The sequence below is a fragment of the Oncorhynchus clarkii genome, chromosome 1 (genome assembly GCF_045791955.1).
Source record: "Oncorhynchus clarkii lewisi isolate Uvic-CL-2024 chromosome 1, UVic_Ocla_1.0, whole genome shotgun sequence".
Taxonomy (NCBI): domain Eukaryota; kingdom Metazoa; phylum Chordata; class Actinopteri; order Salmoniformes; family Salmonidae; genus Oncorhynchus; species Oncorhynchus clarkii.
Window position 1 is genome coordinate 66,283,728 of NC_092147.1, and position 21,181 is coordinate 66,304,908.

Here is a 21,181-nt window from a genome sequence, read left to right on the forward strand (position 1 = left end):
TTTGAGCCAATCAGTTGTGTTGCGACAAGGTCGGGATGGTTTACAGAAGATGGCCATTTGGTAAAATACCAAGTCCATATTATGGCAAGAACAGCTCAAATAAGTAAAGAGAAACAACAGTCCATAACTTTAAAACATGGTCACTCAATCTGACAAATTAAGAACTTTGAAAGTTTCTTCAAGTGCTGTCACAAAAACCATCAAGCGCTATTATGAAACTGGCTCTCATGAGGACCGCACAGGAAAGAAGACCTAGAGCACATATGTCAGAGTCAAGGCCCGCGGGCCACATCCGGCCCGCAAGAAGGTTTTTTACGGCCCCTGGGATGATCTTGATTTATTATTAGAACCGGCCCGCAGCAAGCCGGCAGCCCGCAGATCTTTTACACGCACCAATACTACATTTCCCACAATGCAAAGGTGACGCACCGAGCAGTAGGCTGCTTCATTTCAATATTTATTGGCACAGCAGTCGTCAGCATCACAGTAAAATTAACTTTCAGATACCCATCAAAAATGGCAAAACGGAAGGTGGATACTGAGAACCGGGGGTTTCAAACAAGGTGGGAGTCGGAGTATATGTTCACGAAGGTAGCTGGAAAACCTGTGTGTCTTCTGTGTGGAGAAAGTGTGGCGGTACTGAAAGAGTATAATCTGAGACGACATTATGAAACGAAACACGCGGACAAAAACAAGAATATGGACATGGAACAAAGGCTACAAAAGGCAGAGGAATTAAAACGAGGCCTCAAATCTCGACAGGCTCTGTTCAAAAAAGCCAAATCACAAGGCCAGGCTGCTGTCAAGGCCAGTTTTATTTTGGCAGAAGAGATCGCTAAATCAGCCCGGCCATTTACGGAGGGGGATTTCATCAAAAACTGCATGATTAAAGTTTGTGACGAAGTTTGCCCAGAAAAAAGGCAACTCTTTTTAAATGTGAGTCTGAGCAGAAACACCATTGCCGAGAGAGTAGACCAGTTGTCCATCAATCTAAAAGAGCAGCTTGTGAAAAAGGGAAAAGATTTTATTGCATATTCCTTGGCTGTGGATGAGAGCACCGACATTTCTGACATTGCCCAGTTGTCAATTTTCATCCGCGGAGTGGACTCCAACCTAAGCGTGACAGAGGAGTTTTTGGCTTTACGTCCTATGCATGGCACAACTACGGGGCATGATTTGTATGAAGAGGTGTCAAGATGTGTAAATGAGATGGAGCTGCCTTGGGAAAAACTCGTGGGTTTGACAACCGACGGAGCACCTGCGATGTGTGGACACAGGAGCGGACTGGTGGCGAAGATACGGGAAAAGATGCAAGAGGAAAACGCGACAGGTGAGCTGACAGCTTATCATTGTATCATACACCAGGAAGCGTTGTGCGGTAAAGCCTTGAAAATGGAGCATGTAATGAGCATCATCACGCGCACAGTTAACTTTATCAGAGCCAAAGGTTTGAATCACCGCCAGTTCAAGGCATTTCTGACGGAGTTAGAAACGGAGCATGGTGATTTGCCTTATCACACAGAGGTGCGATGGCTAAGCCAGGGAAAGGTGCTTCAAAGATGTTTCGAGCTTCGTGAGGAGATTTGTCTGTTCTTGGACAGCAAAGGGAAAGACACAACACAACTCCGAGACGAAATGTTTCTGTGTGAAATGGCTTTTCTGTGTGACATTACGAGTCATCTGAATGCAATAAACTTGCAGCTGCAGGGTCGGGATCGTGTCATCTCTGATATGTACAGTACAGTGAAGGCATTTAAAACCAAACTGACTCTGTGGGAGACGCAGATGCGGAAAGAAAATTTGAGCCACTTTCCCAGCTGCCAGACCATGAAAGAGAAGCTCTCTACCAGTGCGTTCCCGAGCACACAGTTGGCTGATAAAATAGGTATGCTTGCCGCTGACTTTCGACGCCGATTTGCTGACTTTGAAGCACAAAAAAGCAGGTTGGAACTGCTCGGTAACCCATTTGCTGTTGACGTGGAAAGCTCACCACCAAACCTCCAAATGGAGTTGATTGACCTCCAATGCAATGATGCACTGAGGGCAAAATATGCGGCAGTGGGTGCTGCGGAGTTCGCCCGTTTCCTCCCCGGCACAATGCCCCAGCTGCGCATCCAGGCTGCTCAAACGTTGTCTATGTTTGGCAGCACATACCTGTGTGAACAACTGTTTTCTTTGATGAACCTGAACAAAACATCACACAGAAGTCGACTTACTGCTGAACACCTCCACTCAATTCTGAGGATTTCTTCAGCTCAGAGCCTTACCCCGAACATTGATGAACTTGTGGAAAAGATGGGACACCACCAAGTATCACCCTCAACCTCAAACAAGTGAACATTACTGTGCAATCACATATTTAGAGTTTTTACTCAGTTCAAGTTTAAAAGTTAAAATTTAATATTTGTTTTCACTGCATGTTACTTCTCCTTAAACAAAGTGTTGTTTTTGATTAATAGATTTTTGCACTTTATTTTTTTGTATTTCAATCCAATTATATTTTAAAAATATTTCAGTTGAGTGGATGATAGAAAATTGCTATTATTGTTTTTTCTTTGAAGTAAATTTAGCCCACTTTTGCTAAAATAGAAAATATAGTCTACTGATGGTGCCTTGAATACCGGTTTCTTTCATTTAATGTTCATGTTATGGGGATATTTATATAAAGGAAATTTGTCTTTTGTGTCTGTTGAAAATTAAAGATTACTGACAGAGCCATAAGAAAATATTGCTTTATTTATCTGATCATATTGTAATATATTTGTTAGGTTTTCAGTAGGTTCAATTAGGTTCACTAGACTATATGCGTCATTTAAAAATTTTTCAATGAACATTCGAACAGTCCGGCCCTCGTCTTGTAGCTGATTTTTTTATTTGGCCCTCCGTCCATTTGACTTTGACACCCCTGACCTAGAGGTATCTCTGCTGCAGAGGATAAGTTAATTAGAGTTAACTGCACCTTAGATTGCATCCCAAATAAATGCTTCACAAAGTTCAAGTAACAGACACATCTCAACATCAACTGTTCAGAGGAGACTGCGTGAATCACGCCTTCATGCCCAAATTGCTGCAAAGAAACCACTACTAAAGGACCTTTGGTCTGATGAGTCCAAATTTGAGATTTCTGGTTCCAACGGCCATGTCTTTGTGAGACACAGAGTAGGTGAACGAATGATCTCTGCATGTGTGGTTCCCACCATGAAGCATGGAGGAGGAGGTATGATGGTGTGGGGGTGCTTTGCTGGTGACACTGTCTGTGATTTATTTATGCACACTTAACCAGCATGGCTACCACAGCATTTGCAGCGATACGCCATCTCATCTGTTTTGAACTTAGTGAGACTATCATTTGTTTATCAACAAGACAATGACTCAAAACACACCTCCAGGCTGTGTAAAGGCTATTTGACCAGGAAGGAGAGTGATGGAGTGCTGTGTCAGATGACCTGGCCTCCACAATCATTTGACCTCAACCCAGTTGAGATGGTTTGAGATGAGTTGGACCACAGAGTGAGGAAAAAGCCGCCAACAAGTGCTCAGCATATGTTGGAAAAGCCTTCCAGGAGAAGTCGGCTAGAGAATACCAAGAGTGTGCAAAGCTGTCATCAATACAAAGGGTGGCTACTTTGAAGAACCTAAAATATAGTTTGATTTGTTTAACACTTTTTTTGGTTACTACCATATGTGTTATCACTGCTATTCTACAATGGTAGAAAAAAGTAAAAATAAAGAATATCCCTTGAATGAGTAGATGTGTCCAAACTTGACTGGAACTGTATAATCACAGTAGCTGTACACCAGTGCAAAAATATCCCAAGTACTAGTACAATTATATAATCCCCATCACTTGATGCATGTTTACCTGGCATTTTAGCCTCTGTCCCATTCATATGGACCTTGTTTTGGGTTTGCATGACCAGCCCCAGAGCTCTGTAAAATGTCCAAATAGACCCTAAAGTTTTTAAAACCTCAAGTCAGTGTGATAATGTGATAGTCACAATTTTATAAGTGCCCTTGGATGAGAAATGGGGCTAGCTGGCTTACAACAACAGCGGCAATTTATGGGGCAGAAAGAGTCATTTCACACACTATATTTATCCATCTTTCTGATTCCATTGCTGTCATTAAACTGTAAATAACAGACCAAAGGGTGACTTTGGTGTGGCACAGATAAATATATAATTTAGGCTGTCTGGAGGACATACTGTCTGACTTTTCAAAACACCTAAAAAATCATAAATTGTGTATGAAATAGCAAAAGGCCTCTCAGACAGGAAAACAACATTTGTTTCTCAGAACAACCTGTCTGTTCGGTGAATAACAGCCTCGATATATGAGTTGTTTATTTCCTGTCATCAAAGATAGTGCACTGAGATTTCACCTGAAATTGAAAAACCATTATGATGAAACACAAAGGTAGTGTACAGAGAATGTGTAGTTTGTCAGTTGAGGCATGCACTTCAAGACCTTTGGACACTGTATAACCTTCTTGTTGATCATTCTTCATGTGTAGTAGTTGGAGCTATATCCTGGAGTAGCTGTCGTTCTCTTGTTCTTCTAGGCCTATGGGCACAAGCACTTATTACTGAGCATGCCACATGAATGTGGGAATGATTACTTTTGTATAAAAGAACATCCCATTGCAGCCGGATTTACATATATTATTTGTCAAGTGGTGTGTTCAATTATGGGCCATCCCATTCTTGCATATAAATGGACAGTTGATTGACAGGTTCAGCCCTTACACAATCTCTATATTTAAAATAATATATATGTTGTTTTACATTTCACCTTTATTTAACTAGGCAAGTCAGTTAAGAACAAATTCTAATTTACAATGACGGCCTACCCTGGCGAAGCTGGGCCACTTGTGCGCAGCCCTATGGGACTTCCCGATCATGGACTGTTGTGATACAGCCTGGAATCAAACCAGGGTCTGTAATGACGCCTCTTGCACTGAGATGCAGTTCCTTAGACTTCCCATCCCATGTTCTGTAATGTGTGAATCCATTATCTGGGACATGACTAGGGTTGCAGTAAGCAAGCAATACCAAATCCCCAATGGAGCAGACATGTTGAAATACATTATCTCTTTGCGTATTCAGTAGAGTTAGATGTACAGAATAGCATGTTACAGACTCACCAATGCAGGTCTGATGATATGAGTGGTTTGTATAAACTGGTCTGTCCAGATAGTCTTACAGTCAATATGGATGAGAACTCGTGACTGCATGTCGAATGTTTGCATAACGTCTTCATAGTTGGATCCAGCTATGCTTGTATATTTTAAAAATGTTGTCGGTGAAAACTGCTGTTGGTAAAACAGCTTCCATTATTTGCCAGGAGATAGTATCTGACGTCAACACGTTCTTTCTTACTCACATGTTCAATTAGAAACATGAGAAGGTTTAAGATGCCAATGTCAAGTGCAATGAAACTAATTGTATCATACACATGTATGGAGCCCATAAGGTCATACATTCTTTTCAAACACATAGAAGTTGAAAAAAACCTTGTTTTTGTCATCAAAAATAAGTGACAGGAAACCTGCATAACTCTCTCTTTGAAGCCTACTAAAGTGGCCTACAAGTACATTATGACTCTAAGTATTGATCCTATAGGTGTTTTGCAGTTCAACCTCCTACCAGAGGAGGTCGGATCAATTCTGCTAGTGGCCAATGGCCATATACTTTGGGCTCAGGCGGTATCTAATGAGAACAAAGTGGATAACAAAGCATCCATAATTCTTCATTCCTAAATTCACTTTCTGACTACTGGGGCCATAAATCTGCTGTTTCATAAGGTCCACCCACCAGGGATTGCCCCTTACCTGGCTCAGGAGATCAGAGGTTTTAAAGGAAGGTGTGCGTGCGTGAGTGTGCGCGTCAGTATGCGCGTGTTTGTTAAAATGGCAGCCTCCTGAGAACAGCGTTCCATGCCGGAACCCCAGGGAGAGAAATCAATGAGGTAATGATGGCTGACAGGGAGCATGGCTGCTGTAGGAGTGCCAGGAGAATGGTTAGAAAGAGACTGCAGAAACCTCTAATGGTGAATAAATTACAACAACCACATACTGTACTGTGTTAGTAGACTAAGTGTAGAATAGATGACTATTTTACAGTTGCAATCATAGTAATTATGATGTCGACGTGGACCTAAGCTGTCTCACATTTTGGATCTTTTATTATCTTTTATTTGCCTCTTGTTTGGACAATTCTTTAAAAATACTGAAGCATCACAAGGTAGAGGATACATTGAGTAATATATATTTATTTACAAAAATAAATAACACTGATTGGACATACTTTAAGTAACAAATCTACAGTAAATCCTTTTTCATATTTCCAAACATATAGTCCTTTTCTGTAAGATAGATGTCTCTCAATTATACAAATACACATAAATACAAATTAATTAAACACCTGTATTTAAGTTAAAAACTATTATACTACAGAACAACAAAATTAGATTACAACTTAGCATTTGATAAGACTGAATAACATTTATTTTGAAAACATTCGGCAAATGAATCCATTTTAGGAACACTTTCTCCTCTGAGAGCGGAGGGGGGATAAAGTTCTCTTTCATTGTTAGGAATGCTTTTGAATCAACCTTTCAATCTCAGTCCATCTGAAATGACGTGGAGCTCTCAAATCTCTCGCCAAGAGACATTGGGAACACTATTTACATGTCACTGTGTGGCTCAATCATATATAATCACGGGCATGGTGACACGGGCACAATCGTCCCCTATGCACTTGTGTAGTTGGAGAGGATTTGACACATGGTAATCAATCTGGTAATAGCACCACCTTGCCCTCTGATAGGCTAGGTGGAAGTTTCACCATACCAAATCCTCTCAGATCTCCACAAGTGCATAGGGCTTAGGTTTTATGGGACGATTTTGGATTGGCCCACAGTTTCCCTTTCCCAAAACATGATATGGATGACACTACCCACTGAGTTGCCAGTGAGATATAATAACCAAGCATGATCTGACAAACAGGCAGTCTTCATGATTGAGTGCCAATGCAATTGCCAAGCTGCAATTTATGGTCAATTTACTCTGATGTATCAGTCAACAGGAAGTGTGTTTTCCACTTCCTAGGGACAAGGCTCAGTGAGACACGTCCTGTACCGCAATGAGAAAGCTTTGTAAAAGTGTAGTTTGTCTACTCATACAGGCAGATAAATTGCAAACACTGGGGTGAGGCTATTTTATGTTCGCATTCTAACTTTCCAAATTACAAAACAACTTGTTGCACTTGACTCAATATTTTATGTTTCTGATCTTCAGACCTATTCTAGAGTATGATGCAGTCTTTCATACCCTATAATATCATTATAGTCACATATATTATAGTGATGCTCTGTATTGAAACTCACTATAGACCCAATTTAGGGAAGGCTATATAACAGCTGAGGTACAATCAACAATAATGTTCCTTTTTGCCACCCATACAAACACAGGGAACATTGAATTCACATTCTACAACACTCCTCATAGAACTGTACTGTACAATGCACTTCACAGTTACTTCCAAAAGCTTGAATCACGAAATAAAAGCAGTACAACAAAAATATACAGAAGCGAATAAGAACTGTTAAAAAAATACTTAAATATACAGTATGTACTTTACAAAAAATTGCTTCTGCAGATCATAACATTATTGGATGATTTAGAAGTTTGATTTCACATGAGTGGAGTTATAATTAACCCTGATGCCATTAGAGCATTAAGCTCCACAATGAATCTTCTGATACTGATTCTCCCGTGAATTACAAGCAGAAAGACCCCCATGGGACATAAAAATAAATACTTATGGGTATCTTGGTGTGGAAATATTTTTAGTATATTAAGCAGTGGTGTAAAGTACTTTACCATATTTTATTTTTGACAACTTTTACTTCACTTACATTCCTAAAGAAAATAATGTACTTTTTTCTCCATACATTTTCCCCGACACCCAAAAGTTACATTTTGAATGTTTACCAGGGAAATGGTACAAAATGGTACAACACACTTATCAAGAGAACATCCCTGGTCATCCCTATTACCTGATCTGGCGGATTCACTAAACACAAATGCTTTGTTTGTATCTGTAAATTAGAAAATCTGGTTTGCTTAATATAAGGAATTCGAAATGATTTATACTTTTACTTTTGATACTTAAGTACATTTTATTAATTAAATTTAATTTTGATACTTAAATATATTTAAAACCGAATACTTTTAGACTTTTACTCAAGTAGTATTTTACTGGGTGACTTTCACTTTTACTTCAATAATTTTCTATTAAAGTAATTTTCTATTCCAAACTGATGAAACTCACCTCAGGAGGTTGTAGAAATGTGGCTTGTCACCGAAAGCCCTCACTAACTTTTACAGATGCACAATTGAGAGAATCCTGTCAGGCTGTATCACCGCCTGGTACGGAAACTGCACCGCCCACAACCGTAGGGCTCTCCAGAGGGTGGTGCGGTCTGCATAAAGCATCACCGGGGGCAAACTACCTGCCCTCCAGAACACCTACAACACCCGATGTCACAGGAAGGCAAAAAATATCATTAAGGACAATAACCGCCCGAGCCACTGCCTGTTCACCCCGCTATCATCCAGAAGGCGAGGTCAGTACATGTGCATCAAAGCTGGGACCAAGAGATTGAAAAACAGCTTCTATCTCAAGGCCATCTGTTTGTTAAACAGCCACCACAACCACTGCCTACCTACAGACTTGATATCATCGACCACTTTAATAAATGGAACACTAGTCACTTTAATAACGGCACTTTAAGAATGTTTACTTGGCCTCCCGGGTGGCGCAGTGGTTAAGGGCGCTGTGCCATCAGAGTCCCTGGGTTTGCGCCCAGGCTCTGTCGCAGGTCCGTGGGGCGACGCACAATTGGCCTAGCGTCGTCCGGGTTAGGGAGGGCTTGTCTCATCGCGCACCAGCGACTCCTGTGGCGGGCCGGGCGCAGTGCGCGCTAACCAAGGTTGCCAGGTGCACGGTGTAGCCTCCGACACATTGGTGCGGCTGGCTTCCTGGTTGGATGCGCGCTGTGTTAAGAAGCAGTGCGGCTGGTTGGGTTGTGTATCGGAGGACGCATGACTTTCAACCTTCGTCTCTCCCGAGCCCGTACGGGAGTTGTAGCGATGAGACAAGATACTACAACAATTGGATACCACGAAATTGGGGAGAAAAAGGGGTAAAAAAAAAAGAATGTTTACTTATCTCGCATTACTCATCTCAAAGACACTATAATCTACACTATATATTCTTTACTATCTATTAGCCGCTCTGTCACTGCTCATCCATATATATATATTCTCATATCCCATTCCGTTGCTAGATTTGTGTATTTTCTATTCCATGAATACATGCCACTGGAAACTGATGAAACTCACCTCAGGAGGTTGTAGAAATGTGGCTTGTCACCGAAAACCCTCACTAACTTTTACAGATGCACAATTGAGAGAATCCTGGTGTGTGTTTGGTTGTGGAATTGTTGATATTACCTGTTAGATACTGCTGCACTGTCAGATCTAGAAGCATAAGCATTTCACTACACTCGTAATAACATCTGCTAACCATGTGTATGTGACCAATAAAATTTGATTTGATGCTGGAATTCAAATCTGCCATAGACCATACATTGTCTTTGTTTACCAACTAAGCTACTGCCTATGGACCAACCACTAATTATTCGGTAAACTGGATGCATCTAGAATAGAATATTCTAGATGCAATCTAGAATATTTTTTTTTAAAGAAAGAAAATGGGGCTGATTCGATCCAGGTTCAAATGTAAAGGTCATTTCCGATTGAGCCGAACGCGGGAACGTTGCCTTTAAATTTCAATCGCGCCATAACGTGAATCTTCTGCAATACGGATTGAATCTATACTGCATAAATACAGCAACAGAATACTGTATTACAATGCAGGTTATATCAAATTCAGCGTCTTACACATTCTAAATGGCCAATTACATTTAAGTCTCTCTTTCTCAAGGCCCACGGCTGTGTGACGGAATCTGAATTGACTACAACCTGGATCCACAATAAGGACAATATCCTAAACAGCCTGATATTTCTCCCAGCGAAGATGCTCTACATGACCAAAAGTATGTGGACCCCTGCTCGTTGAACATCTCATTCCAAAATCATGGGCATTAGTATGTAGTTGGTCCTCCTTTGTTGCTATAACAGCCTCCACTCTTCTGGGAAGGCTTTCCGCTAGATGTTGGAACATTGCTGCGGGGACTTGCTTCCATTCAGCCACAAGCATTAGTGAGGTCAGGCACTGATGTTGGGCGATTAGGCCTGGCTCGCAGTCGGCGTTCCAATTCATCCCAAAGGTGTTTGATGGGGTTGAGGTCAGTGTTCTTCCACACAAATCTTGACAAACCGTTTCTGTATGGACCTCGCTTTGTACACAGGGGCATTGTCATGCTGAAACAAGAAGGGCCTTCCCCACTGTTGCCACAAAATTGGAAGCACAGAATTGTCATCCTTTGCTGTAGCGTTAAGATTTCCCTTATCTGGAACTAAGGAGCCTAGCCCGAACCATGAAAAACAGCCCCAGACTATTATTCCTCCTCCACCATACTTTAGGTGGCCCTAGGCATTTGGGTAGGAAGTGTTCTCCTGGCATCCGCCAAACCCAGATTTGTCCGTCGGACTGCCAGATGGTGAAGCGTGATTCATCACTCCAAAGAACGTGTTTCCACTGCTCCAGAGTCCAATGGTTGCGAGCTTTACACCACTCCAGCCGACGCTTGGCATTGAGCATGGTGATCTTAGGCTTTTGTGCTCCTGCTCTGCCATGGAAACCCATTTCATGAATCTCCCAACAGTTCTTGTTCTGACATTGCTTCCAGAGGCAGTTTGTAAGGCCATTCTAGTGCTAATGTTTGCCTATGGAATTGCATGGCTGTGTCCTTGATTTTATACGCCTGTCAGCAATGGGTGTGGCTGAAATAGTCGAATCCATTAATTTGAAGGGGTGTCCACATACTTTTGTATATATAGTGTAGATCACTCAGATGGCCACCTCCAGCTCAGATCAGTGCTGCCTGTTTCAGTCACAAATGCATTACTACACACAACAGTTCTATGTCATCTGTTTCAGCCATCTTCCTCTTGCAGATCTAAGATGAGGGGACCTGAGCTAGGGGAAATGTTTGAAAGGGATTTGAAATGGCTGGGCTTCTTGTATGATTGTAGCTCACTCAGATGACCTGGTGAAAGTTTAGCAGACAACACAACCTATCCCATTTGCTTACAGTAGATACCAAACTGCAATTCTGTACTTTGTCACCTTGCACATTAACAAAGCAACAAAACAAAAACGTTTTAATAAAGAACATATTCACATGGGGGTTAACTTGACCTTTAGAAAAGTTGCATGTTGAGTACAGACCCTGGCATTTACTATAACTAATCAAGTGCTGTACATAAAAACTGGGTGGTTGTGATCAGATGAGTGGTGTAGAGCCATCACTGTTAGAGGGAAGTGTTGACCCCTGCTGGACACTCTCCCGTGGCCCCTTGGTTACAGATCCTACATCTACACTGCCACTGGCTGGCCTACTACTGGAACCATGGGAACTGGCCTTAAGGACAGGTAAGGAGGGGCTGGTCTCAGAGGTGATGGCGATGCTGGGAATCCGGCCAATCATTCCTCTAGTTATGGTGCCTTCTGATGAATCACCTGCCTATTGATGTCAAACAGAAGGTGAGATGAGAAACAGCGAACATAAAATGCTAAATGATTGACTTTCACACCCAATTGTTTAGCTATGCAGCATTGCAATTTAAGACAAAGATTGGATTTATGGTTTGACATCTAAAAGACAGTCCTTGAAGGATACAAGACTATCTAGACCTGGGATGGTTAACTTTAATGGCGGTGGGGGCCACAAAGAAATTGGGGGTCTGCGGTGGCTTGTGGGTCTGCATACCCACATCAATATCCACATGTCGTCAGAACCAGCGGCCCTAAGCAAAATTTGGTTTGGATTTATTAACTACAATCAGGTAAGATGTGTTTTTAATTGTGGTGCCGCTCTGCACACACCGACGTGTTAGCCAGCTAGCTAACGTAAGCTATGGTCCAACTCTAAGCCAACTCTCGTAAGTCCATAGATTTCAGAGGTTTAAAAACGGAATGATATAAACCGGATCTTTTTTGGAGTTGAACCGGTCCAGAACTTTATTTTGCTCGTCAGAACAGTGGAACAAAATAAATGTATGGCTCTGTTCAGAACAAAACGATTGGGAAATTATTTTGGTTCCAACCCCTGGCAGGGCGCTAGACTAATTTACCAATCTAAAACATTTTAGCTGACATGGGCCAATTGAGTGACTGTCAGTGACTGACATAACAAGAGAAAAACTGCTGATGCACAACCAAATCTTGTGTATTTTACTATACAGTAAGTTGAGACCAGACTGAGTAACCCCCAAAAATAATATATATATTTTTGTCTTTGGAAATTGATCTGCGGGCGTACAAAAGGGGGTTGCCCATCCCTGAACTAGACCATTAGATTTATTTTCCTTTGTCTTTACAGATCAGTGTCAATATAATCAGCCACTGCCGTTCCTACCCTGACATTATCAGCACTGACTACAAATGAAAGGGAAAGTGGCAATATTTCTCCCCCGTTGGCTTAGCCTGCCACCAGGCATGTCGCAGGACAGTTAATTGTGTCTCTCATTCATAAACCTGGTTAGTCCGCTGCGACATTTATTAAGATTAAACTGCCGTGATTTATCAAGGCCACTTGTTCTGTGCCATCTGCATGCATGCTGTCTGCTCATGGCCAATCCCTGTCAGACTGCACAGGAACGCATTCACATCAGTCATATTTGGCTAAGGCAGAGACTATAGAGAACGGTTCCCCGAATTTGGCCCGCGGGTGATTTATTATTATTTATTTTTATTGTTGGACATAAAGTACTTTTAAAAGCAGCAACTCAGCTCCAAATGATTTTCATTTTGAAAATCTGTTCCAAAGTATTTCCACGCATGAACGAGAGATATATGTGATTGTTTACAATTGTAAGCAAGGTTTGACATTGTTACGTTTTAGTTAAATATTATATCTGGGCTTCTTGAAGTCTACAAATTATTTGTAATTATGTTCCGGGCCCCTGACCATCCACTCAAGAAAAAATCTGCCTGCGGCTGAATCTAGTTGATGATCCCTGCTATAGTGCCTTCTCTATATGGGAAACTGGGATCCATATTACGTAGATGGGATCAAGAGGGTAGAAAACAGGGGGAAACATGTTGTGTTATATTTCAGACTGAGAGAAGATTAAATAGGGAACCAGTGCTGCTTTGTTTCTTATTGGAGGTAGGTAATGGCAAGCCACACTAGACGATACAGCCACGAGGAATTTACTGACACTAATTATGGGTACTTACACTTGGAGGGAAGCCGTGGTCACTGTGGCCCACGCCTGTCATGGAGATGTTGTCCATGGCATTAGAGCTCTGGAAGATACAAAATACATGACGTAGAGGTTGGTTCCTGCTATAAGTGACAACTCTGAGTCATTTCAATGTGAAACTCAATTAAATTCCAGTCACACAAAACACATTTGTTGGGACACATGTAAGTAAAGACGTACTAATAATTGTAGGGATTGGTCACTCCTTATATTAAGAGGAGACACAACAATTGAGGATCTTAAATTTTCACCTGAAATTACATACTCAAATCTAACTGCCTGTATCTCAGGCCCTGAAGCAAGGATATGCATATTCTTGGTACCATTTGAAAGGAAACACTTTGAAGTTTGTGGAAATGTGAAAGGAATGTAGGAGAATATAACACAATAGATCTGGTAAAAGATAATACAAAGAAAAAACCAAATTTTTTTGTACCATCATCTATTTTTTTTGTACCATCATCTTTGAAATGCAAGAGAAAGATCATAATGTATTATTACAGCCCAGTTGCAATACACATTTTGACCACAAGATGGCAGCAGCGTCTGTGCAAAGTTTTAGACTGATCCAATGAAACATTGCATTTCGGTTCAAAATGTTGTATCAAGACTGCCCAAATATGCCTAATTTGTTTATTAATAACTTTTTGTGTTAAAAATTGTGCACTCTCCTCAAACAATAGCATGGTATTCGTTCACTATAATAGCTACTGTAAATTGGACAGTAAATTTAGATTAACAAGAATTTAAGCTTTCTGCCAGTATCAGATATGTCTATGTCCTGGGAAATGTTCTTCTTACTTACAACCTCATGCTAAGCGCATTAGCCTACTTTAGCTCAACTGTCCCGTGGAAGGGACACCAATCCGAAGAACATTTATTTAAGCCTTCATAAAATATTTGATCTTGAATCGGCGAATATTGACATCAACAATCAGGCTTGAAAAGTCAGTGTTACAGTCCATAGTGAGGTTACACACACCTTGCACAGTCTTCACATTTTGCTGGCTTAAAATGTAATCTAAAATAAATTGATTTAATTCGATTTTTTTCCCTACAGACCTATACAACCTACTCCACATTTTCAGAGAAAATGTTAATTATAGACGATTTTCCAAATTATAAAAAAATGAAGATGTCTTCACACCCCAGAGTTTTGGCAGCCATTACAGCTGTGAGTCATTTTGAATAAGATTCTACAAACTTGGCACAACTTTTACGGCAACAAATACTGACTGTATTCATTGTTTTGTCAAAATTAATCATGCTCAGTAAATCTGGTTTGGAATCGTTGATGGACAGCTGTCTCTGATTTTCAAGCAATTCTACAGTGCATTAAGAACGTATTCAGACCCATTGACTTTTTCCACATTTTGTTTACGTTACAGCCTTGAGAACAAGTTCCCATTTACAATTGCGACCTGACCTGATAAAGCAAAGCCGTTCGACACATACAACAATAGAGTTACACATGGAGTAAAACAAACATACAGTCAATAATACAGTAGAAACAAGTCTATATACGATGTGAACAAATGAGGTGAGATAAGGGAGGTAAAGGCAAAAAAGGCCATGGTGGCGAAGTAAATACAATATAGCAAGTAAAACACTGGAATGGTAGATCTGCAGTGGAAGAATGTGCAAAGTAGAGAGAAATAATGGGGTGCACAGGAACAAAATAAATAAATAAATACAGTAGGGGGAGAGGTAGTTGTTTGGGCTAAATTATAGATGGGCTATGTACAGGTGCAGTAATCTGTGAGCTGCTCTGACAGCTGGTGCTTAAAGCTAGTGAGGGAGATAAGTGTTTCCAGTTTCAGAGATTTTTTTAGTTCGTTCCAGTCATTGGCAGCAGAGAACTGGAAGGAGAGGCGGCCAAAGGAAGAATTGGTTTTGGGGGTGACCAGAGAGATATACCTGCTGGAGCATGTGCTACAGGTGGGTGCTGCTATGGTGACCAGCGAGCTGAGATAAGGGGGGACTTTACCTAGCAGGGTCTTGTAGATGACCTGGAGCCAGTGGGTTTGGTGACGAGTATGAAGCGAGGGCAAGCCAACGAGAGCGTACATGGTCCCAGTGGTGGGTAGTATATGGGGCTTTGATGACAAAACGGATGGCACTGTGATAGACTGCATCCAATTTATTGAGTAGGGTATTAGAGGCTATTTTGTAAATGACATCGTCGAGGATCGGTAGGATGGTCAGTTTTACAAGGGTATGTTTGGCAGCATGAGTGAAGGTTGCTTTGTTGCGAAATAGGAAGCCAATTCTAGATTTAACTTTGGATTGGAGATGTTTGATGTGAGTCTGGAAGGAGAGTCTAACAGTCTAACCAGACACCTATTCTAAGTCAGAATCGTCCAGAGTAGTGATGTTGGACGGGCGGGCAGGTGCAGGCAGCGATCGGTTGAAGAGCATGCATTTAGTTTTACTTGTATTTAAGAGCAATTGGAGGCCACGGAAGGAGAGTTGTATGGCATTGAAGCTTGTCTGGAGGGTTGTTAACACAGTTTCCAAAGAAGGGCCAGAAGTATACAGAATGGTGTCGTCTGTGTAGAGGTGGATCAGAGTCTCACCAGCAGCAAGAGTGACATCATTGATGTATACAAAGAAGAGAGTCGGTCCAAGAATTGAACCCTGAGGCACCCCCATAGAGATTGCTAGAGGCCCGGACAACAGGCCCTCCGATTTGACACACTGAACTCTATCAGAGAAGTAGTTGGTGAACCAGACGAGGCAATCATTTGAGAAACCAAGGCTATCGAGTCTGCCGATGAGAATGTGGTGATTGACAGAGTCGAAAGCCTTGACCAGATCAATGAATACGGCTGCACAGTATTGTTTCTTATCACTTTGTACAAAACTGGAGATAGTTTTTCGGAAAGGATAGTTGATGACCATCAACCGTGATTAGCTGAATACTAACGTTAGCCAGTAAACTGGCTAGCTTCTGGTTAGCTTCTGCTTAGCTTCTGGCTAGCTTCTGGTTAGCTTCTGGCTAGCTTCTGGTTAGCTTCTGGCTAGCTTCTATTTTGGATTTCAGATTTGAGGTAAATAATACTTTTTTTTTTAAATTGGTGAGGTGGGTTGAAGGAGAGTGTTTTGAAGTTGAGTTTTTGGAAAAGAAAATACATAAAATATATGCGAAGAAAGATGTAAATATATATACGGGACACGACAAGACGAGGACAAAGGACGTCTGACTGCTATGCCATCTTGGAGAATAGATAAATCAATATAAATAAATAAAAAATAATACATAAAAACATTTCTTCATCAATCTACACACAATACCCCATAACGTCAAAGCGAAAACAGGTTTTTAGAAATTCTTGAAAATGTATTAAAAATAAAAAACAGATAGCTTTTTATGTATTCAGACCCTTGCTATGAGACTCACAATTTAGCTCAGGTGCATCCTGTTCCCTTGATCATCCTTAAGATGTTTCTACAACTGGATTGGAATCCACCTGTGGTAAATTCAATTGATTGGACATGATTTGGAAAGGCACACACCTGTCTATATAAGGTCCCACAGTTGACAGTGCATGTCGGAGCTAAAACCAAGCCATGAGGTTGAATGAAATGTCCATAGAGCTCAGAGACAGGATTGGGTCAAGGCACAGTTCTGGGGAAAGGTACCAAAACATTTCTGCAGCATTGAAGGTCCCCAAAAACACAGTGGCCTCCATTCTGAAATGTAAGAAGTTTGGAACCACCAAGACTCTACCTAGAGCTGGCCGCCCGGCCAAACTGAGCAATCGGGGGAGAAGGACCTTGTCAGGGAGGTGACCAAGAACACGATGGTCACTCTGACAGAGCTCCAGAGTTCCTCTGTGGAGTTGAGAGAACCTTCCAGAAGGACAACCATCTCTGCAGCCCTCCACCAATCAGGTCTTCATGGTAGAGTGGCCAGACGGAAGCCACTCCTCAGTAAAAGGCACATGACAGCTCGCTTGGAGTTTGCCAAAAGGCACCTAAAGGACTCAATATTCTCTGGTCTGATAAAACCAAGATTGAACTCTTATGCCTGAATGCCTAGAGTCACATCTGGAGGAAACCTGGCACCATTTCTACAGTAAAGCATCGTTGTGGCAGCATCATGCTGTTGGGATGTTTTTCAGCGGCAGGGACCGGGAGACTAGTCAGGATCGAGGGAGAGATGAACGGCACAAAGTACAGAGAGATCCTTGATGAAAACCTGCTCCAGAGCACCCAGGACCTCAGACTGGGGCGAAGGTTCACCTTTCAACAGGGCAACGACCCTAAGCACACAGCCAAGACAACACAAGAGTGGCTTCGGGACAAGTCTCTGAACGTCCTTGAGTGGCCTAGCCAGAGACGGACTTGAACCTGATCGAACATCTCTGGAGAGACATGAAAATAACTGTGCAGCGATGCTCCCCATCCAACCCGACAGCTTGAGAGGATCTGCAGAGAAGAATGGGAGAAACTTCTCACGGAGAGGTGTGCCAAGCTTGTAGCGTCATACCCAAGAAGACTTGAGGCTGTAAACGCTGCTAAAGGTGGTTCAACAAATTACTGAGTAAAGGGTCTGAATAGTTATGTAAATGTGATATTTAATTGTTAATACATTTGCAAAAGTTCAAAATAATCTGTTTTTGTTTTGTCATTATGGAGTATTGTGTGTAGATTGATGAGGAATAACAACAATTTAATCAGGCTGTAGCGTAACAAAATGTTAAAAAAGTATGTTTTTTATTTTTTATTATTGTCCGGCCAAATGAATTGTAGGCAGATCTTTGGATCTGAGCTTCTGTTGTCTTACTATGAGGTTATTTTTTATTCATATTGACCCTGACCTCTGACCTGACCCTAGACGGCAGTTACTGCCTTCTTGCTTGGTACACCCATTGGAAGATGTTTCCATTATGATTTTTTTTATATAAAAAAACTTGTGTTAATAGAATTATTTGTATGTGGCTGTCAGTGTCATATAATTTTATACTTGTATCAGCGAAGAACAATACATAATACCAAGGTAGACCTTTGAGCTAGCAGCCCAAAGGTAAAAAGCAGTAACTGAGGTTAGTGATGGCAGCTGCTGCCTTTTTCCTTGATTTCACTGTAACTTTTTGCTGTTACTGCAAAATATAGAATACAGAACATGGACACAATGAAATTGGGATCAAGAAGAAGGTAAGGATATGTTTGTTGTAGGACAGCTGCATTTGAAGTGTGAATTTAACCTACATAGCAGTTAATACAAACTGACATCTATTAGCATAACAATGACATTCAAATGGGACAACAAAGTGTCTTTTAGTTGGTTTTGGGTCATTTCATGGGTATTCCGGGACAGGGTATGTAGTACCTTTGCATAGCCTAACTGGACTCCGGCATGAAACCTGATTTTGTTGTTTATTTTCAGAAATTCTGAAGTATCTGGATGGTCAGTGGGGGATGTCTGCCAGTGGCTTCAGCAAAATCAGTTGGAGGACTACATCTCTCCTTTCCAAGGTTTTACATTTAAATAAAAAAATCAATTGCATGCTAGGTCCAACCAAAACTTAACTTCTGCTTTTAACCCAACTACCATGTAGCTCTTGTTGTGGGGGTGTTATAACTGCTATGGTCAAGGACCAAATGACAGATTTTTTTCACCTTTTCGGCTGGACAATTGGAATGCTTTAAATGCTAAGCTACCTATCAGTCAAAACCAGTCAAAATGCCTGCTAACTGCCCAATATTGCAACAAGCATTTTTTGAGGAATCATAAAACGGATTCGCCACATTGGTCTGTATCAAGGGTTCCTGTTAACATGTGGACTTGGAGGTTACATGTATTCATGCAAATGCTTTGCTTCACATAGAACACATATATACAAAAAACACAATCATTTGCTGACAAGTAGGCCTAATGGTTCTGTAATCCCTGTGCCTAACTACATTAAGGAAAATGTGAATGATGATGACTCTGATCTCGCGTGGGCGCCTGCAACTAATGTTGTTGAGTCCATGGACTTCAAAACTGAAGACCTAGTTAGAGGCCTTATGAGAAACCTCTGCATGTTTATGATGAAGATCAGAGAGAAGCATTGTGTGACTGTGCAGAGCAGTATAATGGAGGATCATAATGTTTGTTAAACTAGGAAAGTCAGTTAAGAACAAATTCTTATTTACAATGACGGCCTACATCGGCCAAACCCTCCCCTAACCTGGATGATGCTGGGCCAATTGTGCGCCGCTCTATGGGACTTCCAATCACATCCGGATGTGATATAGCCTGGATTCGAACCAGGGACTGTAGTGACACCTCTTGCACTGAGATGCAGTGCCTTAGACCGCTGCGTCACTCGTTGTTACCTACCTTTACCACCTGGGGGCGGCCCGTCAGGAAGTCCAGGATCCAGTTGCAGAGGGAGGTGTTTAGTCCCAGGGTCCTTAGCTTAGTGATTTGAGGGCTCTATGGTGTTGAACGCTGAGCTGTAGTTAATGAATAGCATTCTCACATAGGTGTTTATTTTGTCCAGGTGGGAATGGGCAGTGTGGAGTGCAATGGAGATTGCATCATCTGTGGATCTGTTGGGGCGGTATGCAAATTGGAGTGGGTCTTCACTGAAAATGTCAGTGAAGACACTTGCCAGTTGGTCAGCGCATGCTCGGAATACACCTCCCGGTAATCCATCTGGCCCTGCGGCTTTTGCACAGCAACCAAGGACGAGAGCTCACAATGCGCGACTCAACAAATTACAGCTACCACCTGGTGTTAGAAGTCCGTGCTACGTCTCTGAGAAGACATATCTTTACCCTTTATGTATTTATTCCCCTCGATGTGATGCATGACTTCCTTGAGGGCATCATGCCTGGATGGTGTTACACAAGCTTGTGAAGACGAAACGAATCACTGTGGCTCCGCTAAATGACGAGATTGATGACTTCCCGAATGGCAACTACGACAGATCACCCAGACAAACACCACTATCTGAGCGCGTCCTGAGGAATAATGGACATCTGGTTGGGAGTGCATCTGAGAAATGCTAATCATTGGGTGGCAAATAGCCAGCTGTGATGCATGGGAAGTGTGCCTGTTACTGAGATAACTTGGGGACATAATAATGGCACCTACTATCAAAAGGTCTTGGGCACCATACCTGGAAGAGAAAATAATGGAATTTCATGCTTTTTCAATTTCATGCTTTTCCCAAACAAGCAAACACCCAAGATGCACTTTCCGAACCATTACTACCGACTGCTGATGGCATAAGGACCACTTATCCATCTGTCGTGTATGTGCTTTGAAGCCAAACATCAGCACTTCAAGAGAATTGCACATGTCATCTGTGACTACAAAAACATTGCAAAGACACATGCCAAAAGACACCAGATGAGACAATGCTGGGAGCAGTCAAAGAACACCTGCTTAGGAATCACAGTACCACTCCAAAAAGACCAACCCACCACAATTTTCTACAAGCCAACAACCAACCAATAACCAGCATCCACCAACCAACACAAAACTGTGGCCCACAATATGCACCCTTCCTGAGTTCCCCACAGCCCTGCAGTGTAAACTCAACCAACAGAGTGAAGAGTTCCAACTTTCCCACTGATTGGTCCAAGTGGAGGAGACAAATCATCCAGATTTTAGTTGATACCAGGTATATGTGCACGTGATAAGTTTATACATTTGGTACATCATGTGAGTTTGTGTGTGTGTGTGTTTAGATATTACTGCACTGTTGGAGCTAGAAACACAAA

At 41.7% G+C, this 21,181-nt stretch overlaps 1 protein-coding gene across 1 annotated transcript in view; it reads right to left on the bottom strand.

The window, feature by feature from the left end:
- Positions 1–7,203: 7,203 nt before the first annotated feature.
- Positions 7,204–21,181, bottom strand: part of LOC139416928 (melanopsin-A-like) — a 58,147-nt gene continuing 44,169 nt past the window's right edge. The window contains exons 10-11 of the mRNA XM_071166112.1: positions 13,434–13,502; positions 7,204–11,715 (exon numbers count right to left, since the gene is read on the bottom strand). Of these exons, the coding sequence (XP_071022213.1) occupies positions 11,476–11,715; positions 13,434–13,502 (309 nt within the window). The 3' untranslated portion in view covers positions 7,204–11,475. The remainder of the gene's footprint in view (positions 11,716–13,433; positions 13,503–21,181) is intronic.